Here is a 21,193-nt window from a genome sequence, read left to right as displayed (position 1 = left end):
TATAATAACTAGGGCCCCACTTAAAGATTCTCAATCATTATGAATAAAGATTAGGGAAGTTCATTTTATTCAAGAAAAACAAAGCACCTGCTTTGTATGAAAGATACAAAGATCAGTGAGAGGATTACTGCCTATAAGAAAAATCACAATCTATGTTGAGCTTATTTTTAATTTTAAAATGTATATTTATGTAAAACTTCAAAATATAAATGACTGCATTTTCAGAAAATATCTTGAAATTTTTAATTATGAGATCCAATAATTATCCTTCCTTCTCTAACATCTTTGAGTGACTGGGTTAGTATAATGGGGAAGACAGGGAAGAGGTAATGAAAAAGGAGTATTTTTATTTTAAAAAACTTACCAAGCCAGAAACCGTAGCAGTGGTTGTTGCTATAGCAGGTATAATTTTACCAGCTATGCGCTTTGTTTTGAAACGGTCAGCTGGTTCAATACTGTACATTTTGGCACGAAGATTTGATGCAGCTGTGATGAAATCTATGTGTCCGTTACGATCATCATCTTTTTCAAATGAAAGCACTGCCATCTGAAGGTCACCTAATCACATCAACCAGAAAAACAAAGTTCCATAGCAGGCAGTAAAGGTTTTGCTAGGTAAAAAGCACTGTGGGTTTACTAAATTTTAAAGATTTCTTTTTTTTAAATGACTGAGAACCATAAGAAAAATCCGGCAACTAAAGTTACTGAAGGACATGGAAATAGCTTTTCCCATGATTAAACAGAGCCAATATTTTTTAATTAAAAAAAAAAAAGAAAGAAAATGATGGTTTTAATGCCACAAAATTAGAAATGTTTTTATGTTTTAAAAACTTTGTAATAGCAAAATAAATGTTATATACTGCACATCTGCCATCAAGTGGTTTACAATAAAAAAGCCAACATTAGGTATAGTTCAAAAATTTATTCCATAAATCCTACTTTGAAACATTTTCCCTCTGATAATTAAGAATAGGATCAATAGGTCAAATTAAAATAAGTATTTTCTGAAATCTTTGTGGATCTGTGGTTTCCAAGATCCTTCTAATTACGGTTATTCTGGGTTATTTTTGCTGAAATTCTACCAGTCCATACTAAAAATCTCAAAAGTTTGGGAACCACTGATTTATAAAACTAAAAGATGGTGAGCAGGTCAAAACAGATGAGTGAATGTTTTTGAGAAATTAAAAATTCAGTTTTCCTGTACTTTTATATTTAAGACCATCTAGCAAGAAAGTATATATAGGTCATTTTGTTTTCCCTGTTAGCAATTATGAAGATTAAGAACCTAAGAAGAGTTCCGTTTATGGTTCTTTATCCTAAAGTGATTTAAATAGGTTGCTCCAAAGATTAGATTCCACAAGGACCCCATTAAACTGAAGTTTTAATTCCTTAAAAACAGAGCTATTCAGTCATGGTTTTAGACCTGCTCACCATCTAAAGAACTAAAATGATCAGAAAAACAACAAAGCAGTTACTGATTGGATAATTAGTTTTGAGGGTACAGCAACAGGGGGAAAATGATGAATTTAGTCACAGTTAAAGATGAACACTGACTTTGATATGATCACGAAATCAATTAATGTCATCATATTATTGTTGTTATTAAATTCCACAAATTCTTAGGTGTAGAGCTTGGTGAAAATAAAAATTCAACCCATTCAAAACATTTTTATAAAGATTTTCCCTTACTTTTGGTGGCATCATTAGATAAAATAGCCTTTTCTAGTTGGAAAATAGCATTCCTCTCATCTTCACTGCTAATAGGAACATGGTCCGGTTTCCTTGCAGTTTCATCTGTTTGAACAACCTTTGAATATACGAATATATTTTTATTAATGTTATTTTCTGCATCTAAGTTTGGTTACCATTTAATTATTTTATCAAATCGCAAAGAGAAAATATTTTCTCTGTGTATTTTAATCAGATTAATCATCATTGGTCCAATATGTTTTCAGAAGGTATTATGTTATTCATGTACGTATTTTATTATCTTCTCACACAGGAATGTAAGCTCTATAACAATAGGAATCTTCATGTATCTTGTACACTGACAGAACTCCAACATATCTAATTTTTATTATCTACAATGATATAGTGGGCATAAAAAATACTGAGGAGCTCATACAATCTAAGTCCATACTGATCTTTTAAAAAATTCCACACTAGAATAAAATTAGTATTAATCAACAGTTTGTGATTCTGACAAATCTACTTTAAACTCAAGTTGCACTGCTGTAGCTAGTACAGAGCTGTTTCACATCAAAGAAACTAAAGAAATCCATAAAATATATAATATGGTCATCCTTTAAATATTTACTGACTGCTGATAAGTTTTTTCCTTAAGAAAATGTCTTCTTTCATATACAAAGTTTGGTAGGATTAAGGCAGTGCATACCATAAGTAATTTAACCTTAAAAAATTACTTATTAGATATTCCATTAGGGCATGGAAATTAATATTCTCAAACTAAAAAATTAGCTTCATCATCATGAAGTAATATTATAAATATACTCAAATCATCATTTTACAAATTAAACATTATTACAAAAAATTAAGAAATATTAAGGAGTTCAGGAAGGAGAAACTTTTGTTTGTCTGAATGGCTAGTTGAAATTTTTGGCTGTGACATCTGCAACCAGAAGTACCATACCTGAAACTTCAGTGTGAACTCCTTTAAGGAGTTGTGAAAAAGCCCATAGCTCATGTTAAAACTGTAGTTAAATTGCTCAGGAGAACTTACTACCCACAAACTTTGATACAGATAGAAGCAATGCAAGGCCAAAAACATACTGAAGCAAGAGTAATAACGGCAGTAAAGTTAAGCCATTTTTCCTTGGCTTCTCTCTAGTTTTGCCCTTGGAAACATGGGCTGAGAACTTTCTTTGGGACTTCTGTTTATCCTCATCCTATTTTTATTCTTTATAGGCTATAAGTCATAAACACTGTGGTCTGCAAACCCATCTACCTGGGCAAAATCGACTACCCTACAAGTATGTTTTTTTTCCCTGAAATAAAAATGCAGAATGAAAGGCTGCACACACCACTTCTTTCTTGAATTTTGCAGGGAGGTGGTCACTACTCCACCTTTTCTGATGTAGCTAAATTTTGTGATTTTTAGAGAATATACAAGAAAGGCAGATATTGAACATGTAAAAAAGAAAAAACAAAGTTTTCAAACTTTCCTATTTCACTGTCTAAATTTCATGTTCCATCTTTACTAATATTCCCTATAGTTTTTTTGTTTTTTTTTTCCCAACGTATTTCCCTGGTAAAATCCCAACCGTAGTTGTAGCCAATCTTCCATCCATTATACAGTACAATACCACCCAAGAAGCTAAATTCCAGCTGCAGAAAAGGTAAGGATGCTTTTCTTGACAATTATTTCATACCTTCACTCCACTGGACAACTGTTTCATACCTTCTTTTGTTTGCCTTTACTTCCTTTACCTTCTTATCCCCTTCACTCTGATCTATTAAGCTAGCTTATTTCAACTAAGAAAATAACATTTTTTTTCCTCTCACACTAATTCCAATCCCTTAGAAATATCTCAGATATACAGTAAAATATAAACAGAATCCAATCTTTTATCATTACTTTCCTGCTACCTACTATTTCATTCAGACCATCAACGCCTTTTGCCTCTACTCTTGCAGTAACCTCCTAACAGCTTTTCCTGCTTCCTCGCTTGTGTAAACATACATACAACATTCTTAACACAACAGCCAGAGTCACTCTTAAATTTAAGTCAGATCATGTCACTCTTCTTAAAATGCTCTACTGGTTTTCTTCTCAAGGTTAAATACTAAGTATTTATCATAACTCCGGCTATCTCTGTAATTTCCTCATTTACCACTCTCCCTCTATATATTCTCTTCTAGATGAGTCCTGACCTTAAAATTTTTCTAGGCCTTTCTCTGCACTTATTTCTGCTGCATGCATTGCTCTTTCACTATTTCTTCACTTTCCTCAGGTTTCTGCTCAAATGTTACTGTTATCAAAGAGTCTTCCCTCACTTCCATCCCATATAAAATGACACCAGCTCCATCACTCTTTATTTCTTTTCCCTGTTGTATTTTTCCTTCTTAGCACTTATATTCCCACTGCAATATTATGTACTTATTAGCATTTTTGTTCATTGTCCCTCTCTGCCCCACTGGGAATATAACATTCACAAGAGCAAGAAATGTTCATTTTGATATTCTCCAGGTTTAGAATTAGACTTGATACAAGTCCAAATTCCCAAACTACTTGCTGAATGAATTTTTAAACATACCTTATTGGAAGGTTTGAATTCCTGAATCTTTACTTCTGAAAGAATATTCAAGAGGGCATCTGTTGATAAGTCCTGTTTTTAAAAAAGTAATTTTACCAACAAACATATTATTCTATTTCTAAATTCTAAAGCTAAAAATATCCTATAAAAGGTCCTTAATCACATTATAGTATGTAATACTTTCTTATCTGAATATGTAGACATCCATTTGAGACATTTATCTTTATTTCTATAAAAATATCCCCCCATAAAGGTTACGGGGGAGGAGAAGGTAAGGTATAAAAAAGTACTTATTAGTCAACAAACTTGAAATCTTAGTCCTTCTGAAAATTTTTTAAAAGGTAGTTTTAGGACTAGTTGTAAACATAAAATTGAGTAACTTAATCAGGGACTATCTTTTTAATTCCCTTAGCTTTATGTTTTATGTTTTTAATGTTTTACAAAGTTCCCTGAAGTAAATTATACTCAATAAGTAAAATAAGTAAATGGAATTCATACCTTAAGAAGGAGGAAAATATTTAAATGGTTAAAGATGAACTTAGATGAATTTAAAGCTATGGGTTGCATCTATATTAATCATTGAGAAGCTGCTTGGCAAAAGCAGAGACACGGTGCTTTTGAGGTCAACTACCACACTCACCACATTACTATCTGTTTTTCCCAAAAAGAATATCAGATTGAGTCCCATTATTTTTACCAGACAAATATTTACAGTTTATTTGTATGAATTCCAAAAAGGATTAATCTAAAACAGACATTGTTATTTGAATCCAAGATAGCCAATGTTAATTATCGGATCTGATTCATATTCCTCTGTTTAGCCTACCTAAAAGTACAGCAATTTACTTAGCAAGAACATGCATTTGTGAAGAAAAGAGACAGATGCCTCTCAAATAAAACTACATTGGGCCCTTTAGATGTTAGTTAATGAAGACAGTGTTTAAGATAATAGGTGTGATGCTAAAAGTAAGAAATGTCAACACAGAGGCGCATTTTCAGATTTCCTCAAAAGCATGCTAATTATCACAAAATAAGTCAAACATATGTTAACAAAGAAAATCTCTAAGAAATATTTCAAAATTGCTATGAAATGATTCACTGTGGCTTTTTAGAATAGGATAACTGAAGTTGATAAACAGCTTATAAATATTTTTAAAATAAAGTTTGACTGCATTTTACAAATATTGCTGTTTCACTGCTTCAATTCAGAAAGAAAAATCTGGCTTCCACTTAGCAATACTGCAATGAGCTTTTAGCTTTCATTAAGTTAGTATGGACAAAAATACAATAAAAAGTCTATATCAAAAAGAATGATTCTTATAACTAATAAATATTTTCATGCAATTAGTGCATCAGTCATCTAATTCTAATTTGGTTTTGCATCACTTGCTAAGGCTTAAAGAATATCTTACCTCTTCTGTAAATGGAATACAATATACTGTAGCATATAGTTTTGCAGCATTCTGAAGGAAACTGAGATGCCTTTTAAAATTAAAAAATAAAGCAAAGTTTGAATGCAAAGTTTTAAAGACGATACTTAATGCATTATGAACTATAGCCTTGAAATGTAATTTGAAGAAATATAACCACAGAATGATTGTTTCAGGATTTTTTTAAGTTAGACAAAAAAATTCTGGTCTCTACCAAAACACTATAGAAGTTATAAAAGACAAAACATCAAACAGTAATTCTCAAAAACACTAACATTCAGGTAGTGATCATGACTACCTTCAGAAGGAGTGAGTGAACAGAAGTAGAAAACTCAGACCAGTGAACAAAAACATATTTTAAGTCATAAGAAATATTATACATTTGGTCTAATGAGTATATATCAAGTTCAAATTAAGTAAATGTGCTTCTTTAAAAACAAAAGAAGGAAGTCCTATAGAAGAAGCAGTCCAGGATAAGGTGACTGGAAGCCTAAAATCATCACCAGATGAGAAAATTAAGCATAGAGTTATCTGTTGAAAGGAAGGTTAGTAAAGGCATGCTACGTGTTTAATAAAACTTTGATATACATAAGGCTGGGTGTGGTGGCAGGGACCTGTAATCCCAGCTATCTGGGAGGTTGAGGTGGGAGGTTTGCTTGAGCCCAGGAATTCGAGGCCAGGCTGGGCCACATAGTGACACCTGTCTCTTTAAAAAAAAGAAATGGAAAAAATATACATACACACACAAGTGTGAATCTAATGTGTATCTAATATAGTGTTTCCAGGTATTCATACAAAGACAACTCCTTTGAAAATAATTTGAAATTATTTAGAAAGCTATTCAGTATTATTTTTTCCTCCATATAACTGAAGATTCTTTTATTTTGATTTAATTAAATATAAAAACGCATTGGCATTTTACTAATTTATGGATAAAGTAAAATGGTGATTTTGGTTTCAACTTAGATATTTATAATAAATAATGTGGTTATTTACCATGTAAATAAATGGATTGACATTTGTGTGGGAAGGATTGTGGCTGGCTTTCTTGGTCAGAATGACTTGTTAACTCTTAAATTAACAGGGATAAAATAATTTAACATTAAAGAGCCTAAGGTTTTCAGTTTGCAATTTACACTTAAGGAATGTGCAGTTAAGAAATATATAATGAAGGATACATATAAAACTAAATATAAATACTTACAAAGGTTCGCTTAAATCAAATTTTATTGGAGAGGGCGGTCTCTTTGGTGACTGCCAAAACAAACCTAACAAAAAGATACAAATATTTTCAATATTGGTCTAATGAGTATATATCAAGTTCAAATTAAGTAAATGTGCTGATTTAAAAACAAAAGAATATACAGCCAGTAATAAATTTCATTGAAATTTCTTCTCAACATTTACACTTACTGCCATCTTTTAATCGTATGTCCAGAGGGAAACAGTGAAGAAGCTGAAGCGCCTAAAGAAAAAAATGAATTAAAGGCATCCACTATTTATTATCTGAGGAAAAATTAAAATTTAAAAATATTGTGTGTAAATATATACACATGCCTCAAAAATCAAAACACATTAAGATACACAGTGAAGTCTCCCAACCACTCTTGTATTCCATCTGTCCATTCTCCTGTCACACTTCCTCATAAAGAAAAATCCAAAATAACATTTTCTAATTATTTGTTTTTTGGGAGGTGGTATCTACAGCAAACAAATATAGATTACTTCACTCCTTTTTCTATAAATAGTTGTATATTTTAGATGTCATTCTGCTCTTTTTAAAGAGCTAATACTTAAATAACACAAAACCAGAAAAAACACACAGTATTTTGTATTTTTGAAATAATATATGTTTGAAATTGGCTTCAAAATCATCTAGGGGAAGGTAAGAATGAACGGGGATGGTGGTGAAACAAGATTTATCTATGAATTGGTAATTGCTAAACCTGGGTGATAAGTAAATGACAATTACATTAGGGTTCATTATACTATTTCTTCTACATTTCTACAGCTGAATTTTTTTCATAAAAAAAGTTTAAAAAAAAATAACAGAAGATAAGAACTAAAGAGTTCCTGAGATTTTGAAACAGAGGTCATTGATAATCATGATGAGAACAATTTGAAGAGTAATGAGCAAAGAGATCAAATTTACTGGGTGAGAATGTGGTAACACTGAGTAGTACAGACCACTTTTCCAAGAAGTAGAGCTCTGATGAAAGTAGAAAGACAGAAGTACAAACAAAATATTTTTTAAGTGGGGTGTGGTGGCATGCACATGCCGTCTGAGCTACTTAGGGGCTGCGGCAGGGATCACTTGAGCTGAGGAGTTCAGGGCCAGCCTGGACAACATAGGGAAAACCAGTTAAAAAAAAAAAAAAGGGCCGGGCGCGGTGGCTCAAGCCTGTAATCCCAGCACTTTGGGAGGCCGAGGCGGGTGGATCACGAGGTCAAGAGATCGAGACCATCCTGGTCAACATGGTGAAACCCTGTCTCTACTAAAAATACAAAAAATTAGCTGGGCATGGTGGCACGTGCCTGTAATCCCAGCTAGTCAGGAGGCTGAGGCAGGAGAATTGCCTGAACCCAGGAGGCGGAGGTTGCGGTGAGCCGAGTTCGCGCCATTGCACTCCAGCCTGGGTAACATTAGTGAAACTCCATCTCAAAAAAAAAAAAAAAAAAAGAAGATGTTTTTAAAGAAGTTGAACTTAAGAGCCTAAAGAGAGGGAAAGACTAAAGAGAACGCAAGACACATTCCAGCAACTGTTTTTCACTGGAGGTAGGAACAACAGCTAATATTTCGTAATTTTTTTATGTGCCAGGCTCTGTTCTAAATGCTTCATAAGTCTTACCTCCTTTGATCCTCACCACTGCCTATGTATTAAGTACGAGTTTATTATTTCTATTTTACGGATGGGGAAACAGACATAAAATGTGATTATTAGATACGGGTGGAAATGGCAAAATCCCAGCAAAATTTCTGACTGAATATCCCTATTTTCTCAGTTTCTTGCTTCTTCTATTCTGAACAAAATTCTTTTAGATTAGCATGTGCTCTCATTTAACTTACTACTAATTTCTGAAAAGCTTGCCAAAATAAAGAATACAAGTTGCCAAAATAAAGAATACAAAATAAAGAATACAGTAAAATTAATTTGTTAATGAATAAATAAGTGAAGGTCAGACTTTTTCTTAATGTCTCAGAATGCATACTTACCTTATGGTTAAAATATTTTTCAAACTTTAATCTTGCTAATTCTACACACTGAGACCAATTTCTAGGTCTTCTGCTAAGTAACTTTATAACTTGAAAACAGCCTTCTAAACTGTGTCCACTCTGTATCTTCTAGAAAAGGAGAGAAAAAAAAATCAACATACTTACAATTACAAACACATACACATCCGCCACCAAAAGTTAGCCTAAGTTTGAAGGGTCAACTCATGTGTTTTATGCTTTTATTTTTCCACCTCAAGCTCCTTGCCCCTTCTTTCCTCTTTTCCCTCTTTCTTTTCTTTTTGGAGAAGGGGAATGGGAAGAGATAGCACATAAAATGTTAACTCTGATTTCTTATTTTACAAGGTACCCTCATATTTTCCTAGCTGTAAGTTGTTAGTACTACATAAGTACTTAGCATAAGTGCTATGAATATTTGCTACTAAAAAGTAGGCCTTGTTAGTATAAAAGAAGGTGAGAAAACATCTTTAAAGTTGCCTTCACTGTAAGAGTAGTAAATCTTGGAGATTATTGTTCCCTCATGAAATTTTCACTAGAACTTACCTCAATTTTTTTCTTTCCAAAGGACTTAATAAAAGCCCTTTTATTATTTGTAGCCCTTCTATCATAATTATCATATCTTTATTAGCTTGAACCATATGAATTGCTGTTTTGTGAGTCAAATATGATCAAATATTGACAATTCTATACAGTTCACCCAAACCAAAGGAGGATCATTTGTGACCTAATTTCACTTTTTATGTATAATCATGCTTTATGGAGGTAAAATAAGTCACTTGTAGATGACTTGGAAATAACACTACACTAAGACAAATTGTTAAGTTTGTATTGAAATGTATTTATTTTTACCTGTAAGACTTCTTCTGCAGACGAATAGGTTTGCCAAAATTTGTTAAACAACGAAGGTTTGTGGGAAAAGGAACTTTCAAACTGTAACAGAGAAAAAGAAAAAAATTTACAAATAGAAGTCTGTTCAAAGTCAGAAATATTTTCTTTCTGACTTCAAAGAAAATAAATTTAAACAGGAACTTTTACCTTATCTCTTGCCCATTGTATGGTATGTTCGATAGCAGCTGGAAAGGATTTTAGAGTACAAAATGGTATCTCCTCTTCTGGGGGATCCCGCTAATTTATAAAATATGACAACAGATACTTAAGGAGAAGCAATGACCAATTTTTATTGATTGAATTTACTTTTGAGCTTTAAGGCTATTTAAAATCCAAAATAAATAAAATCCAACCAGACATTTTTATATCTTCTCTCTCCTAGGCAGTAAGAGAAGTTAATTCTTTTGACATTTAACCTATTTGTTAATAGTTACATAATGCCAATCATGAATCTTATTATTTGTGTACTCATTTGGTGCACCATGTAGTACTCATGACACACCATCATATATAAATCCTTTTTTTCTTCACGAATCAAGGTGACATTTAAAGTTTTATAACACTCCCTGTTTTGAAAGTAATTCAAGAATCCCCAGTGTAGTGCTCGGAATAGCATGAGCTTTTCCATGGAGAAAAACATTTGGGAGTAGAAATTTGCCCTCAATGCTTGATACAGGTTTCTTGCAGAAAGCATGTATTAAATAAATGGCAAATACCTAAGTTGTTTTTTGTGGATAAAGTACCACTGAAGAAATCCACATTCTATGATAGGGTACATTTTGCCTAGGTTTATTGGTTTACCTAATCTAAAATGTCTCACTTTGTCTCAGCAAGTAAATAAAATTTTATGTCTTTGTTGACAGTTTTACTCTCAGTTTAATAGTCTGTTCTTAACAAACAATCTTACACTCAAAGAGCATCAGAAAACTAAACAAGCAGCTCTGAGAAATAAACAGAAAAATAATGCTCTAGAAACATCAGACACAAAATTCTGATAATTAAAGTTCAATTACATTTTTAAAATTGTACATGCACATTTGTATGAACATCATTGGCAGAGCAAAATCAGAAGGATTAGGAAAGCTAAATCAAATTGTTGGCTGATGAAGACAAAAATTATAAGAAATAAAAAAGACAAACATTTACTTCAAAATACTGATTCACTTACATGACTATTGTAAGATTCAGTCAAATGTGGTACAATAACTTCAGTGTGTCCCTTAGTGCCCATTGTTCCAGAATCCAACAGAGGCCTTAGATTTGCTAAGCAACGACTATTTGAAAAGGTAACAAGTAAAAAGCAAAAAAGTGAGCAATAACAATTTAACCAAAGGACATCCTACTACTTTCTATTGACCATTTCACATACTTCTTGATCACTTCTTGAATGTAGTATTTTAAGAAAACAGATATATTACTATCAACCAACCAGTGGATCATTTCTGTCCACCTATTCTGCACTATACATACAAATTTTGTTGTTCAATCTCATAATTTCTATCTCTCTCTCCTTCTACTAGTATCCTAAATCTGCGGCTTTGTTAACCTTTATCTCTAGGTTTAATTCCTAACAGTATTATTCCTTTTTCCTTGTTTTATATTTTTCTTTGGTTATTTTCTGACTACAAGTTCTACCACAGTATCTCTTCTCAATATTTTCTTTAACCAAATAATATTAATCTTCTTTCTCAATACTTACAATACCTATATTCTACAATTTTAATTTCTTAAAGTTTTGTTTTCTTCCCCTCTTTGGCCCAAGATTACAAACTTTCCACATTGTTCAACTGATGAATTTTCCTCTGCTAATATGTCTGCTCTATACCCTAACATTAAGAAGTCAATGAAAGATGTAAGAAAGATGCTGTAGGGCGTGAACACATTTATAGTCATTCATTTATCTACTTATTTAAGGAATATTTACTATGTGATATCATGTGTTGGGCACTGAGGATACAATGATGGAAAGTAAATGGTCCCTGGATTAATGATTTAGTGAGGACCCAAATATTAAACAAATATGCATGTCAATAAAAATAAGTGCCATGAAAGAAAAAGTACAGAGTGCTATGAGAAATCACCATAGGAGGCTCTAATTTAGAATTTTGGGAAAAGAAAGTCTGTTTGGATAAAGAAATTTAGGCTGAAACTGAAAGGATGAAGAAAAAAGGCTAAACGAGGTAAAGAGTAGATAGGCAGATTAGAGATCAGGAAAAGCAAGAAAGATAGAATTTCCTGAGGCTGAAGACTATTGTGTGTAAGTCCCTCATATAAAAAAGTGCTGAAGGCCTTGTAAGAACAGAGTGAGGCACAGACAGAAGAAGGGGACCCAAGAGGGAACAGATTAGAGCGGCTGTGAGTAATCAGCATGAGCTCGCCTGGTAGAAGAGTATGAGAAAACAGAAGAACACAAAAACAGTTAACAGAAAGTGCCAAGATGACGAACTTTCTGCTATTGCCCTCAAGCAGAGGGACTTGGAGACCACACAACTGAAGCCAGAAAGGGAAAATAAGGAGAAGGAGGAGGAACCCAAGTAACTGTTGTTTAGTGCCCACCCCGCTGCCCTTCACCTGTGTGCTTGAAGCCAGTCCCACCAAGCTCATGTTTCCTCCACCAGTGCTCACAGGTCTCAGCACTGACGGCACCTTTGGCCTGAATGCAGTGGGTCCATTTTGTGCTTCCTACTTAGGTATCCTCTCTCTCCTGGGCCACTTTTAGAGGTGAAGGAGTTACTCCTTCTGTGTTTTCTATAGCAGTAAGGCTCACCCCAAAGTATTAAAAGTAGCTTTATAATTCAGAAAAAAAAAAAAAGACAGACAAAAAACTGAAAGGCACATGCAGCTAGATTAAGGGAAGCCAAGGGGGACTGGTAAAATGTTATACCGGCATGGTCAAAACATGAGAGGTACTCCATGAAAAACATTTAGGTTATGTTACAAATTTTGAATTTCATTCTAAGTATAATGGGAAATCATAAAAGGGTTTGTGTCTGAGGAGTACTACAACAGGAACATAAAGAATAATCAGAAAATTCCGTAACTTTTCAATAAGTAATGTGAGAAATAGAAGTGAAAATTAAAGATAATTCTGTAGGAGTCTGAATTTCAAGAACATACCTGTCTACATATCTCCTGGCTTCCACATTATCTAATGCTGTAACAATTATATCTTGTTTAGTATAGAACTCATCATTGTAAATGGTCTCAGTGGCTGGACATACTTTGTTCAGGTGTGCATCTATCTTTATATGAGGATTTATTTTCAGAGTAGCATCAGCAGCAGTACAGCTTTTAGGTTTCTAAACAAATAATAAAAGCAGAAGGAATATGTTAAACAACAACAACAAAAAAAAAGGACTAAGATTTTTCTATATATTCCAGAGTGATAAGAATGTGTAAGTTCAATCGCACTCCATATATAAGGTAAGAGTAATGACATCAGTTTTCATCTTTGGTTTGTAGAAATTACATTAATTTTAATAACACTACATTAATAATACACATTAGTCCAAATAATTCACAAATTAGTAATAAGAATCTAAACAACTCCTATCTCATAGTTAAGTGCTTTACAGTTCTTAAAAGAAATTAAAAGTCCAATTACGAGCACAATTTTTCCCTGTTTGACTTGGTAAGTGCATAGAAAAAAATGAGAACACATTCAGTAAAATATTGGAAATCAGCTCTGCAGAAGATAAGTTCTTAAAGGTATGAGAGTTTAATACTTTGGTACTAACATATTTTGAAATTATTATTTCTGGATGGAAATATTTTCAGAAATTATGTATCAGTTTTATAAAAAAGTGTACAGTAGTTTCCCCTTATCTGCATTTCACAACCCCCAAGGATGGCTGAAACTACAGACAGTACAAAATCCTATATATACTATGTATTTTCATATACATATACACCTATGATAAAGTTTAATTTCTAAATTAGGCATAGTAAGAGATTAATAACAATAAAGCAGAACAATCATAACAATATACATTAATAAAAGTCAGTGAATTTGGTCTCCCCCTCTCAAAATATAGTATCTTATTGTACCACACTGTACTTAACCTATTTTCAGATCCTGATTGACCATGGCTAACTGAAACTATGGCAAGCAAAACTGGATACCACTGATAAAGGGTACTACTGTACTCTAAATATATTTTATTCTTTCTTTCCTTAAAAAGATTTAGTTACTATTTTAAATCATGGGTATCATTTCAGGGCACTGTCACTGTTCATTTGCTTTGGCACTAAATATCTTTAGGCCATTTTGTTTAAGTTCACACATCTAGTTTTAAAGATATTTCTGTCTCTTCTCACATTGGTAGGCTTACTTGTTTCACTTGTTAGTGTTCTAAGTGTACAAACAAATCTAAACTTTGTTAGAACTCAGTAAAATAAGAACAAACAGGCCTTTATAGTTCTTCTCTAAGTAAAATGCACCAAGTGAAGCAAATACACTTTGCAACGTATTTTAGCTCACAACAGACCCTATTACTTTGTCTATAATATTTGGATAAGCGAGGCAATTAGATTAACTATGACATCTGCTTCATTTACTTTTTGTTCATGACATTACTAAGCTTAGTTTACTAAGACTGGCAATGAGTTGTTGAACAATAAAGGAAAAAGTTTTTTACAAACATTTCTTTAGGGTAGAAATGGTTTTTCCCTAGGTTGCCAAGGCTGGTCTTGAACTTCTAACCTCAAGCAATCCTCCTGTGTTGTCCTCCCAAAATGGTGGGATTACAGGTGTGAGCTATTGTGCCTGGCTGAAACATTTCTACAGTAAAAGCAAATTTTCTTTACTAAAAATGCATTTTTTCCTGAATTAAATATTTTGGTCTCTATAAAAAATGAGACTGAGAACAAGCATTATTTTACGATAAAAAGGGATGTTAAATAGTCAAACGATCAAAAGAGCACAAAAATTCTAAGTGCTAAACTTTTACCTGATTTATGACAAGGATATAAAAAAGAGTGCCAAATTTGCAAACTATCAAAACCTCAAATTAGAAACATATTTCTATATACTTACTTAAACATACCTTAGTGATTACAAAATGAAAAAAATACTGCTCATTTCACAACTCAGATTTTAATATACAAAATCAATGCAAAAATCAATATTGTGCATTAAATAATTTTATACTTTTCCCTTTTGTCATTACCATTGATAATCTGAAAGATCCTAATAAAATAACACATTAGAATTGTTCAATCACTATTTTCTATTTATTAAAAGGAAACTTTTCTTTTTTATATAATAGATGATTTAAATTTGAAACAAAAGCAACATACCTGTATGTGATGAGGACGAAATAGGAACTGTCTATTTAAGTTGGACTTTTCTATCAAGTCAGGATCTGTAACTGTAACCTAGTATCAAGAAAATATGGCTGAAATTACATAATGGATAAATTTTAATCTAGCCTTTCTTTCCTTAGTAATGACTAAAAAACTCCCGACAAATTATTCTAAATTAGTCTGGTTGGTAAAGGTTAAATGATATAAACATTCCCAAATAGTTACCAATACTACTCTTTTATATTTCATTTAATTGTAATTAATGTTTTACATAGGACCACATCAAAATAGCCGAAGCCAATTGTAATTCCTGTTCAAACTTTTTTCTAATTATTCATAACAAAACAGAACAAAACTTTTTAGAACTGTGAAATGGATTAGCTGCAGAGGAGCTAGCTCTTCTTTCTAAACTTATGATATATACCCTTAATCTCAACGAATTTGGAAAGAATACTTATATGTATTAATTTGAAAGGGACTTTGGCAAAGCAGAGGCCTACAAACTACTAGGTAGCCTGCCTATTTTTGTAAATAAAGTTTTACTGAAACACTGTCATATCATTTAAGAATTGTCTATTGCTGTTTTCATGGTCCTAGGAGCAGAACTGAGTAGTTGTGACAGAGATCTTTGGTCTGCAAATCTGAAATCTTTGCTATCTTGTCCTTTAAGAAAAAGTCTGCAGACTCATTCTAAAGGATGCAATAAAGTAAACAAACTCAAGATAATCTGAAGAGTATTCAAAATGCATTTGTGACTTTGGCATTTTTAAACAATATTTGTGTAGGTGTACAATGTCTCAGACTGTATTTCACATTTATTTTCTTTTAGTTGATAGTTCCTTGATATTTTTAATATTTCTCTGTAATTATGTTAGAGAGTGTCTCTTTTAATAGAAAAAAGGTCAATCAAAATATCTTTTAACAAAAAAGCTTAATCAATTCACTGTTCACTGACAATAAGGCTTTTTCTTTCCACCTCTGCTTTTCATTCCCCTCTATTTTTGCTTTCTACTGGACTGACCATGTTTTCTTGATTCCTACTGTCCCCAACTCCCCAAACTGGTTTAGAATCTAAGCACCTAATGTGGTTATGCTCAAAATTTTAACATGCTCATGTGACTTAAGATCTAAAACTAATTAAAATTTCTATCTATCTTCCTCCTGAGCACTGAGAATATCTAAACCATTTAATTTGGACCTCTCCAGTTTACTTTCTATGAGATCAAGTTACACTTAAACTTTTAACACTCTCACTCTAAGGTTTTTAAAAATCAATGCTTATGTAAATCAATGAATGCTGACAAATGCCTCTGCATACCCTTTATACACTGCCTACACAACCTAACATCTTTCAATAAGAACCAATAAGTAGTAATCTTTCACCATTTTATTTGTCGGCTATCTTTTCTTTGCTCTCCCTCTTAAGCTGAGTATGAAAATCTAGGTTAATGGTAATTTTCCCTTACACTATGAAGATATGCTTCCATTATCTTCCATTTATTGCTGATGAAAAGTCTATTATGTAATCTCTTTTTTTAATCTTTGCTTTTGATTTGTTTGGGACTAGTTTATCTTCCAATTTGAAAACGACTGTCTTTCTTCAACTCTGGGAACTTTTGTCATTATCTTTGGAATATATTGCTTCTTCTCCCTTCTCTTTATCTCTGGAAATTCTTCTAGACCTATATTGGACCTTGCAAACCCACTCTCTTTCATTAAAAAAAGATATCTTTCTGCACTACATTCTGGGTATTTATATTTACCTTTGATTTGTCCATTCTCACCTCAGTTATATTTGAATCTTAATATTAGTGATTACACAGAAATTCTTACTTGGCTTCCTGTAAAACTTTCAGTGTCTTTTTTTCCTGTTTCTAGTCCTCTTTATCTCTAATCATTTTTAACTTTAAAGTTTGTTCTATTTTCTGTAAAGTTTTCTACTATTGGTAGCACTTCTATTACCTATAATACTTAGGAGACTAACTCTTTTACATGCCATGGCTGATTCTTGAAGTGGTTCCCTTTCTAGGGAATAGTAATTTTTAAATTTGAATTGTGTTTAATGAAGGCTGATTTTTCTGCATAATCCTGAGTGTGCTATTATTATCATGATACAGTTTTACATTTGCTTTAAAGGTCTGGAAGTTTTAGTAGATCTAAATTTGTTATATTACTTTCTCTGCTTAAAGTTTTTACATGATGTAATTTTGGACCCCAGATCCGGGTGTGGCACATGCTGTGAGTTTCAATTTCTCATTTGTGACTTCAGTTTTTACTTAACGTTTTGGACAGACATTCAAGACAGAAACACTTGTAAATGGCTTTCAACTCAGGATTTGTTCTTCTCTCTTGGTTCCTACCACCTGGGAATTTCTCTTTTCAGCTTGGCTACATATGTAAACACTTAAAAAAAAAAAAGTATAAACTCTTTCACGGCAAATATAATTTACAATGAAAGATTAAATACAGAATTTCCTTTTATCAAACTCTTTCAACCTGCCTAAATGATTTCAAACAGGAACAGATATTCTAAGATATATATTCTGTTTGAAGGACATTCCCAAGGCCCTTTGAAAGACGATTAACCCTAAAGAAATTGCCTACATTTACTAAGCTTTTTAAAAATACGATTGCCCATGCTGCATAAGCATTATGGGCCCTCTAAGACAAAAAGATCTGGTTGGTGAATAAGAGTGAAAAAAAAAAAAAAGGTATTTATCTGAGGACTTAAAAAAAATGTATACAGTAAGTCTACATGTTTGCAGTAATACAGAAGCCTGTCCACATTAACTTATATTGTTTTGTTGTCTGAAGTCAGTAGGTTTCTTCACTACAGTTCTTTTCCTGACCTTTACATGCTAATGTGCATCATGAATTTCCAAGGGGTTAAAGTATTCAGGTGATTCCTAAGCTGAAGTAACCAAAGAATTTTTTCTTTTTATATCTCTTTCAAAATCACCAGAAGTAATAGTGGTTTGTGGAGCAGTATTTAGGACATGTTAATATAAACATGGAACATCTGCCTGTAACTATGATATAATGAATGCTCTTTGAATTAGAATAAAAAGCCCAGTTTAATAAACTATAAAAGGTGAACTATCATATAAATTTTAGTCATTTAATTAGTCTTCTGTTAGTCACCATGATAAATCTATGAACTCACTAATGGAAGCTAGTTTACATCTTAAAAGGCAAAACAAGCACCAGTGAAATAAATTTCTATTTAAATATATGACATGGCTTGCAATTAACTCACATTTAGAGTCTTAAGAATTTAAATTTTACACTGAGATTTGTATTTTTCCCATTACTTTTAATATTCACTAATTGAAACTACAACTGAGTACTCTGCAACTCTGTGATGTTAGCTTCAGTTATCTTAAAGATTTAACAATTAATAAACACCATCTAAAAGAATTAACAACAACATGCTTTATACTTTGCAAAGCCCTTTCACATTTGATCTTCACAATAACGTTATAAGGTAAGTGGCACAAATGCCAGTTTCACAGTAGTAGAGAAGAAAACTGAGGAAGGAATTAATTTGCTACAAAAGAAAGGGAAGTAATTTGCTATTAGGTAACTTAAGTTTTGAAAAGTAGTCAGAAGGGCATGAGAATCAATTTTTAGTTCAATGCTCTATTTTCAAAAATTGATACTTCAGATTTATGTAGTCAAATATAGCTGAAAAAAGGGCAACAACAGAAATATAAACTTTTAACTCTCAAGGATTGATTCTTACCATTCCTTTCTCTTTGCTTGTTCCAACACCAAGTAAAGCAAAATTTTTTAGCATTTCACAGCCTATGGCTCCACATCCTACCTATGGAAGAGGAAAACGGTATATATCAGATTAAAATAACTTGATCATTTGTGACTCATTTTACTTTGAAATATTTAACAGGTTTATTTTACCACTGTGTTTCAAAGAAAAAAAAAGTATAAACCAAATAAGGAAAAGCATAATTTTATAATTTTTTTAAACAGAAGACATTAAAAAATTTCAATATATGTCAAACATTGAGCCACTTATGCAAGATCAAAATAAATACAATATAATGTTACTATATTTTAATAAAAATGGTTCCTCCCTTTTGGTTATTTCTCAAACTTATTTGCTGCATAAAGCTATTTGAAGACTTCTATTATCTAAAATTAATAATACTAGATTCCATATGCATGTAAAAAGCTCAGTAATAACTAATTTTCAAAACATTAAAGATGATTACTAAAAATCAGCAGTAATTTTCAGGGCTAATTATAATAACAATAAATAACAGGAAGAGGGCTTTTATGTTATTGGGGAAAATTTCCCTGCCAATGCACTAAGACAATTATGAAACACAGGCTGGGTGCGGTGGCTCACGCCTATAATCCCAGAACTTTGGGAGGCTGAGGCGGGCAGATCACAAGGTCAGGAGTTCAAGACCAGCCTGGCCAATATAGTGAAACCTCATCTCTATTGAAAATACAAAAATTAGTCATGTGTGGTGGTGCATGCCTGTAGTTCCAGCTACTCAGGAGGCTGAGGGAAAATAATCACTTGAACCCGGAGATAGAGGTTGCAGTGAGTGGAGATCATGCCACTGCACTCCAGCCTGGGCAAGAGAGAGAGACTCCGTTTCAAAAATAAAAAATAAATAAATAAATAAAAATAAATTCAGAATACACTTATATATTCCTTCATTTAGTGAGAAAAAAATTTTTTGAAACCCACCAATTTTCAAACATATTGCTAGAATATAATCTAATGTTCAAAATTGTCATACTCATCCTTTTACTTTAAATATATTAGTTAGACCAGAGGATCGAAAACTTTTTCTGTAAAGGGCCAGACTGCAAATAATTTCAGCTCTACAGGCCATATGGTCTCAGAAAGTACTTACTATGTATTTATTTTTTAGGTTGGTTACACTGTATATCATCTATAATTACATACAGTACAGGAAAATAATCTAGCACACCAAAATTTTAGCATTTTTAAATTCACTTGTACTTTACACACTTAGACTCAAATTTGTTTTAATAAACTTGATGATATATGATAGCAGTTTGAACACACTACTTATTCCCATGATTATTCATACTTACTAAGAAGATATTTAAATTTTGCAGTTTCTGACACAAAGTGTCTCCAATGCAGGCTCTTAAGGCATCATATCTATCTCCTCTGAAAAAAATAACATTTATCAAAAAACCAGAAAATAAAAAACATTAAAATTATTTTCATTGTCATTAATACGAATTTAATGTTGTACTTTAAAATGCAATATTCTTTAAAAGTTTCCCCTAACCAATCTGATGAACTATCTTAATTGAAAAAGAAAAGCCCCCATAAAGAAATCCAGTTTTCCTTTTCCACTTGACTTAATAGTCTAAATACAAATAAGTGAAGGTGACTTTGGTTTGTCTAGAAAAAAAATATTCCTAAGCCAGAGATTTTTAAGCAAAGTTCTTAGAGAAATCTATGGATGAGGTTTGGAGCTGATAAACCATTTAAAATCAAAGGCAGAAATTTCGGTTATGTTTATTTTAGGGAGAAATTATTCTAAACTTTTCATTCTCAAAAAGACTTATGACCCGAAAAAGTAAAGAATGACTTATATAAATAAAGACTGCATGTAGCAGTTTTTTTCCATCTAACATCATTAAGGTATTTTAAATGCTAACTATTTGCATGGCATACAATTTAAAACTTTGTATTCACTATCAGATAGTAAAGAGGTATGACATTATTGTGACACTTAAAATGACTCCAAAATAGAGAAAAAAAACAGCTACATAAGTGATTTAGGAGAAAAGACATATAAAACAAAGATATGTTTAGACAAAACTTTAAAAAAAAATCTATTTTCCTCTTATAAAAAGCAAGAGAAATTTCATTATTACCGTGGGAGAAATTCTTCACATTCAGGTTTGCCTAGTGATTCGACAATATCAGCTGCTTCAAGATATAACTTAAAGTAGAAGATTAAAAACATAATTATTATATATAAAGCTTAAATTACTAAATAAGAAGTTTCATTATAGTTATTTAATAATCATTAAGGAAAAAATTATTAAAA

The 21,193-nt window shown here is 32.1% G+C and overlaps 1 protein-coding gene across 3 annotated transcripts in view; it reads right to left on the bottom strand.

The window, feature by feature from the left end:
- The window catches only part of UBA6 (ubiquitin like modifier activating enzyme 6), a 74,495-nt gene that overhangs the window by 6,157 nt on the left and 47,145 nt on the right, over positions 1-21,193 (bottom strand). For all 3 annotated transcript variants that reach the window (XM_017516555.2, XM_017516557.2, XM_017516556.2), the window contains exons 15-29: positions 21,018-21,085; positions 20,220-20,298; positions 18,871-18,951; positions 15,123-15,200; positions 12,942-13,123; positions 10,993-11,098; positions 9,972-10,061; positions 9,786-9,866; positions 8,919-9,047; positions 7,118-7,169; positions 6,909-6,972; positions 5,687-5,756; positions 4,275-4,346; positions 1,690-1,807; positions 365-558 (exon numbers count right to left, since the gene is read on the bottom strand). In XM_017516555.2, the coding sequence (XP_017372044.1) occupies positions 365-558; positions 1,690-1,807; positions 4,275-4,346; positions 5,687-5,756; positions 6,909-6,972; positions 7,118-7,169; positions 8,919-9,047; positions 9,786-9,866; positions 9,972-10,061; positions 10,993-11,098; positions 12,942-13,123; positions 15,123-15,200; positions 18,871-18,951; positions 20,220-20,298; positions 21,018-21,085 (1,464 nt within the window). The remainder of the gene's footprint in view (positions 1-364; positions 559-1,689; positions 1,808-4,274; positions 4,347-5,686; positions 5,757-6,908; positions 6,973-7,117; positions 7,170-8,918; positions 9,048-9,785; positions 9,867-9,971; positions 10,062-10,992; positions 11,099-12,941; positions 13,124-15,122; positions 15,201-18,870; positions 18,952-20,219; positions 20,299-21,017; positions 21,086-21,193) is intronic.

The sequence above is a fragment of the Cebus imitator genome, unplaced genomic scaffold, assembly GCF_001604975.1.
Source record: "Cebus imitator isolate Cc_AM_T3 unplaced genomic scaffold, Cebus_imitator-1.0 Scaffold594, whole genome shotgun sequence".
Lineage (NCBI taxonomy): Eukaryota > Metazoa > Chordata > Mammalia > Primates > Cebidae > Cebus > Cebus imitator.
Note: the sequence above shows the minus strand (reverse complement) of the source record. Positions and strands in the feature narration are given on the sequence as shown.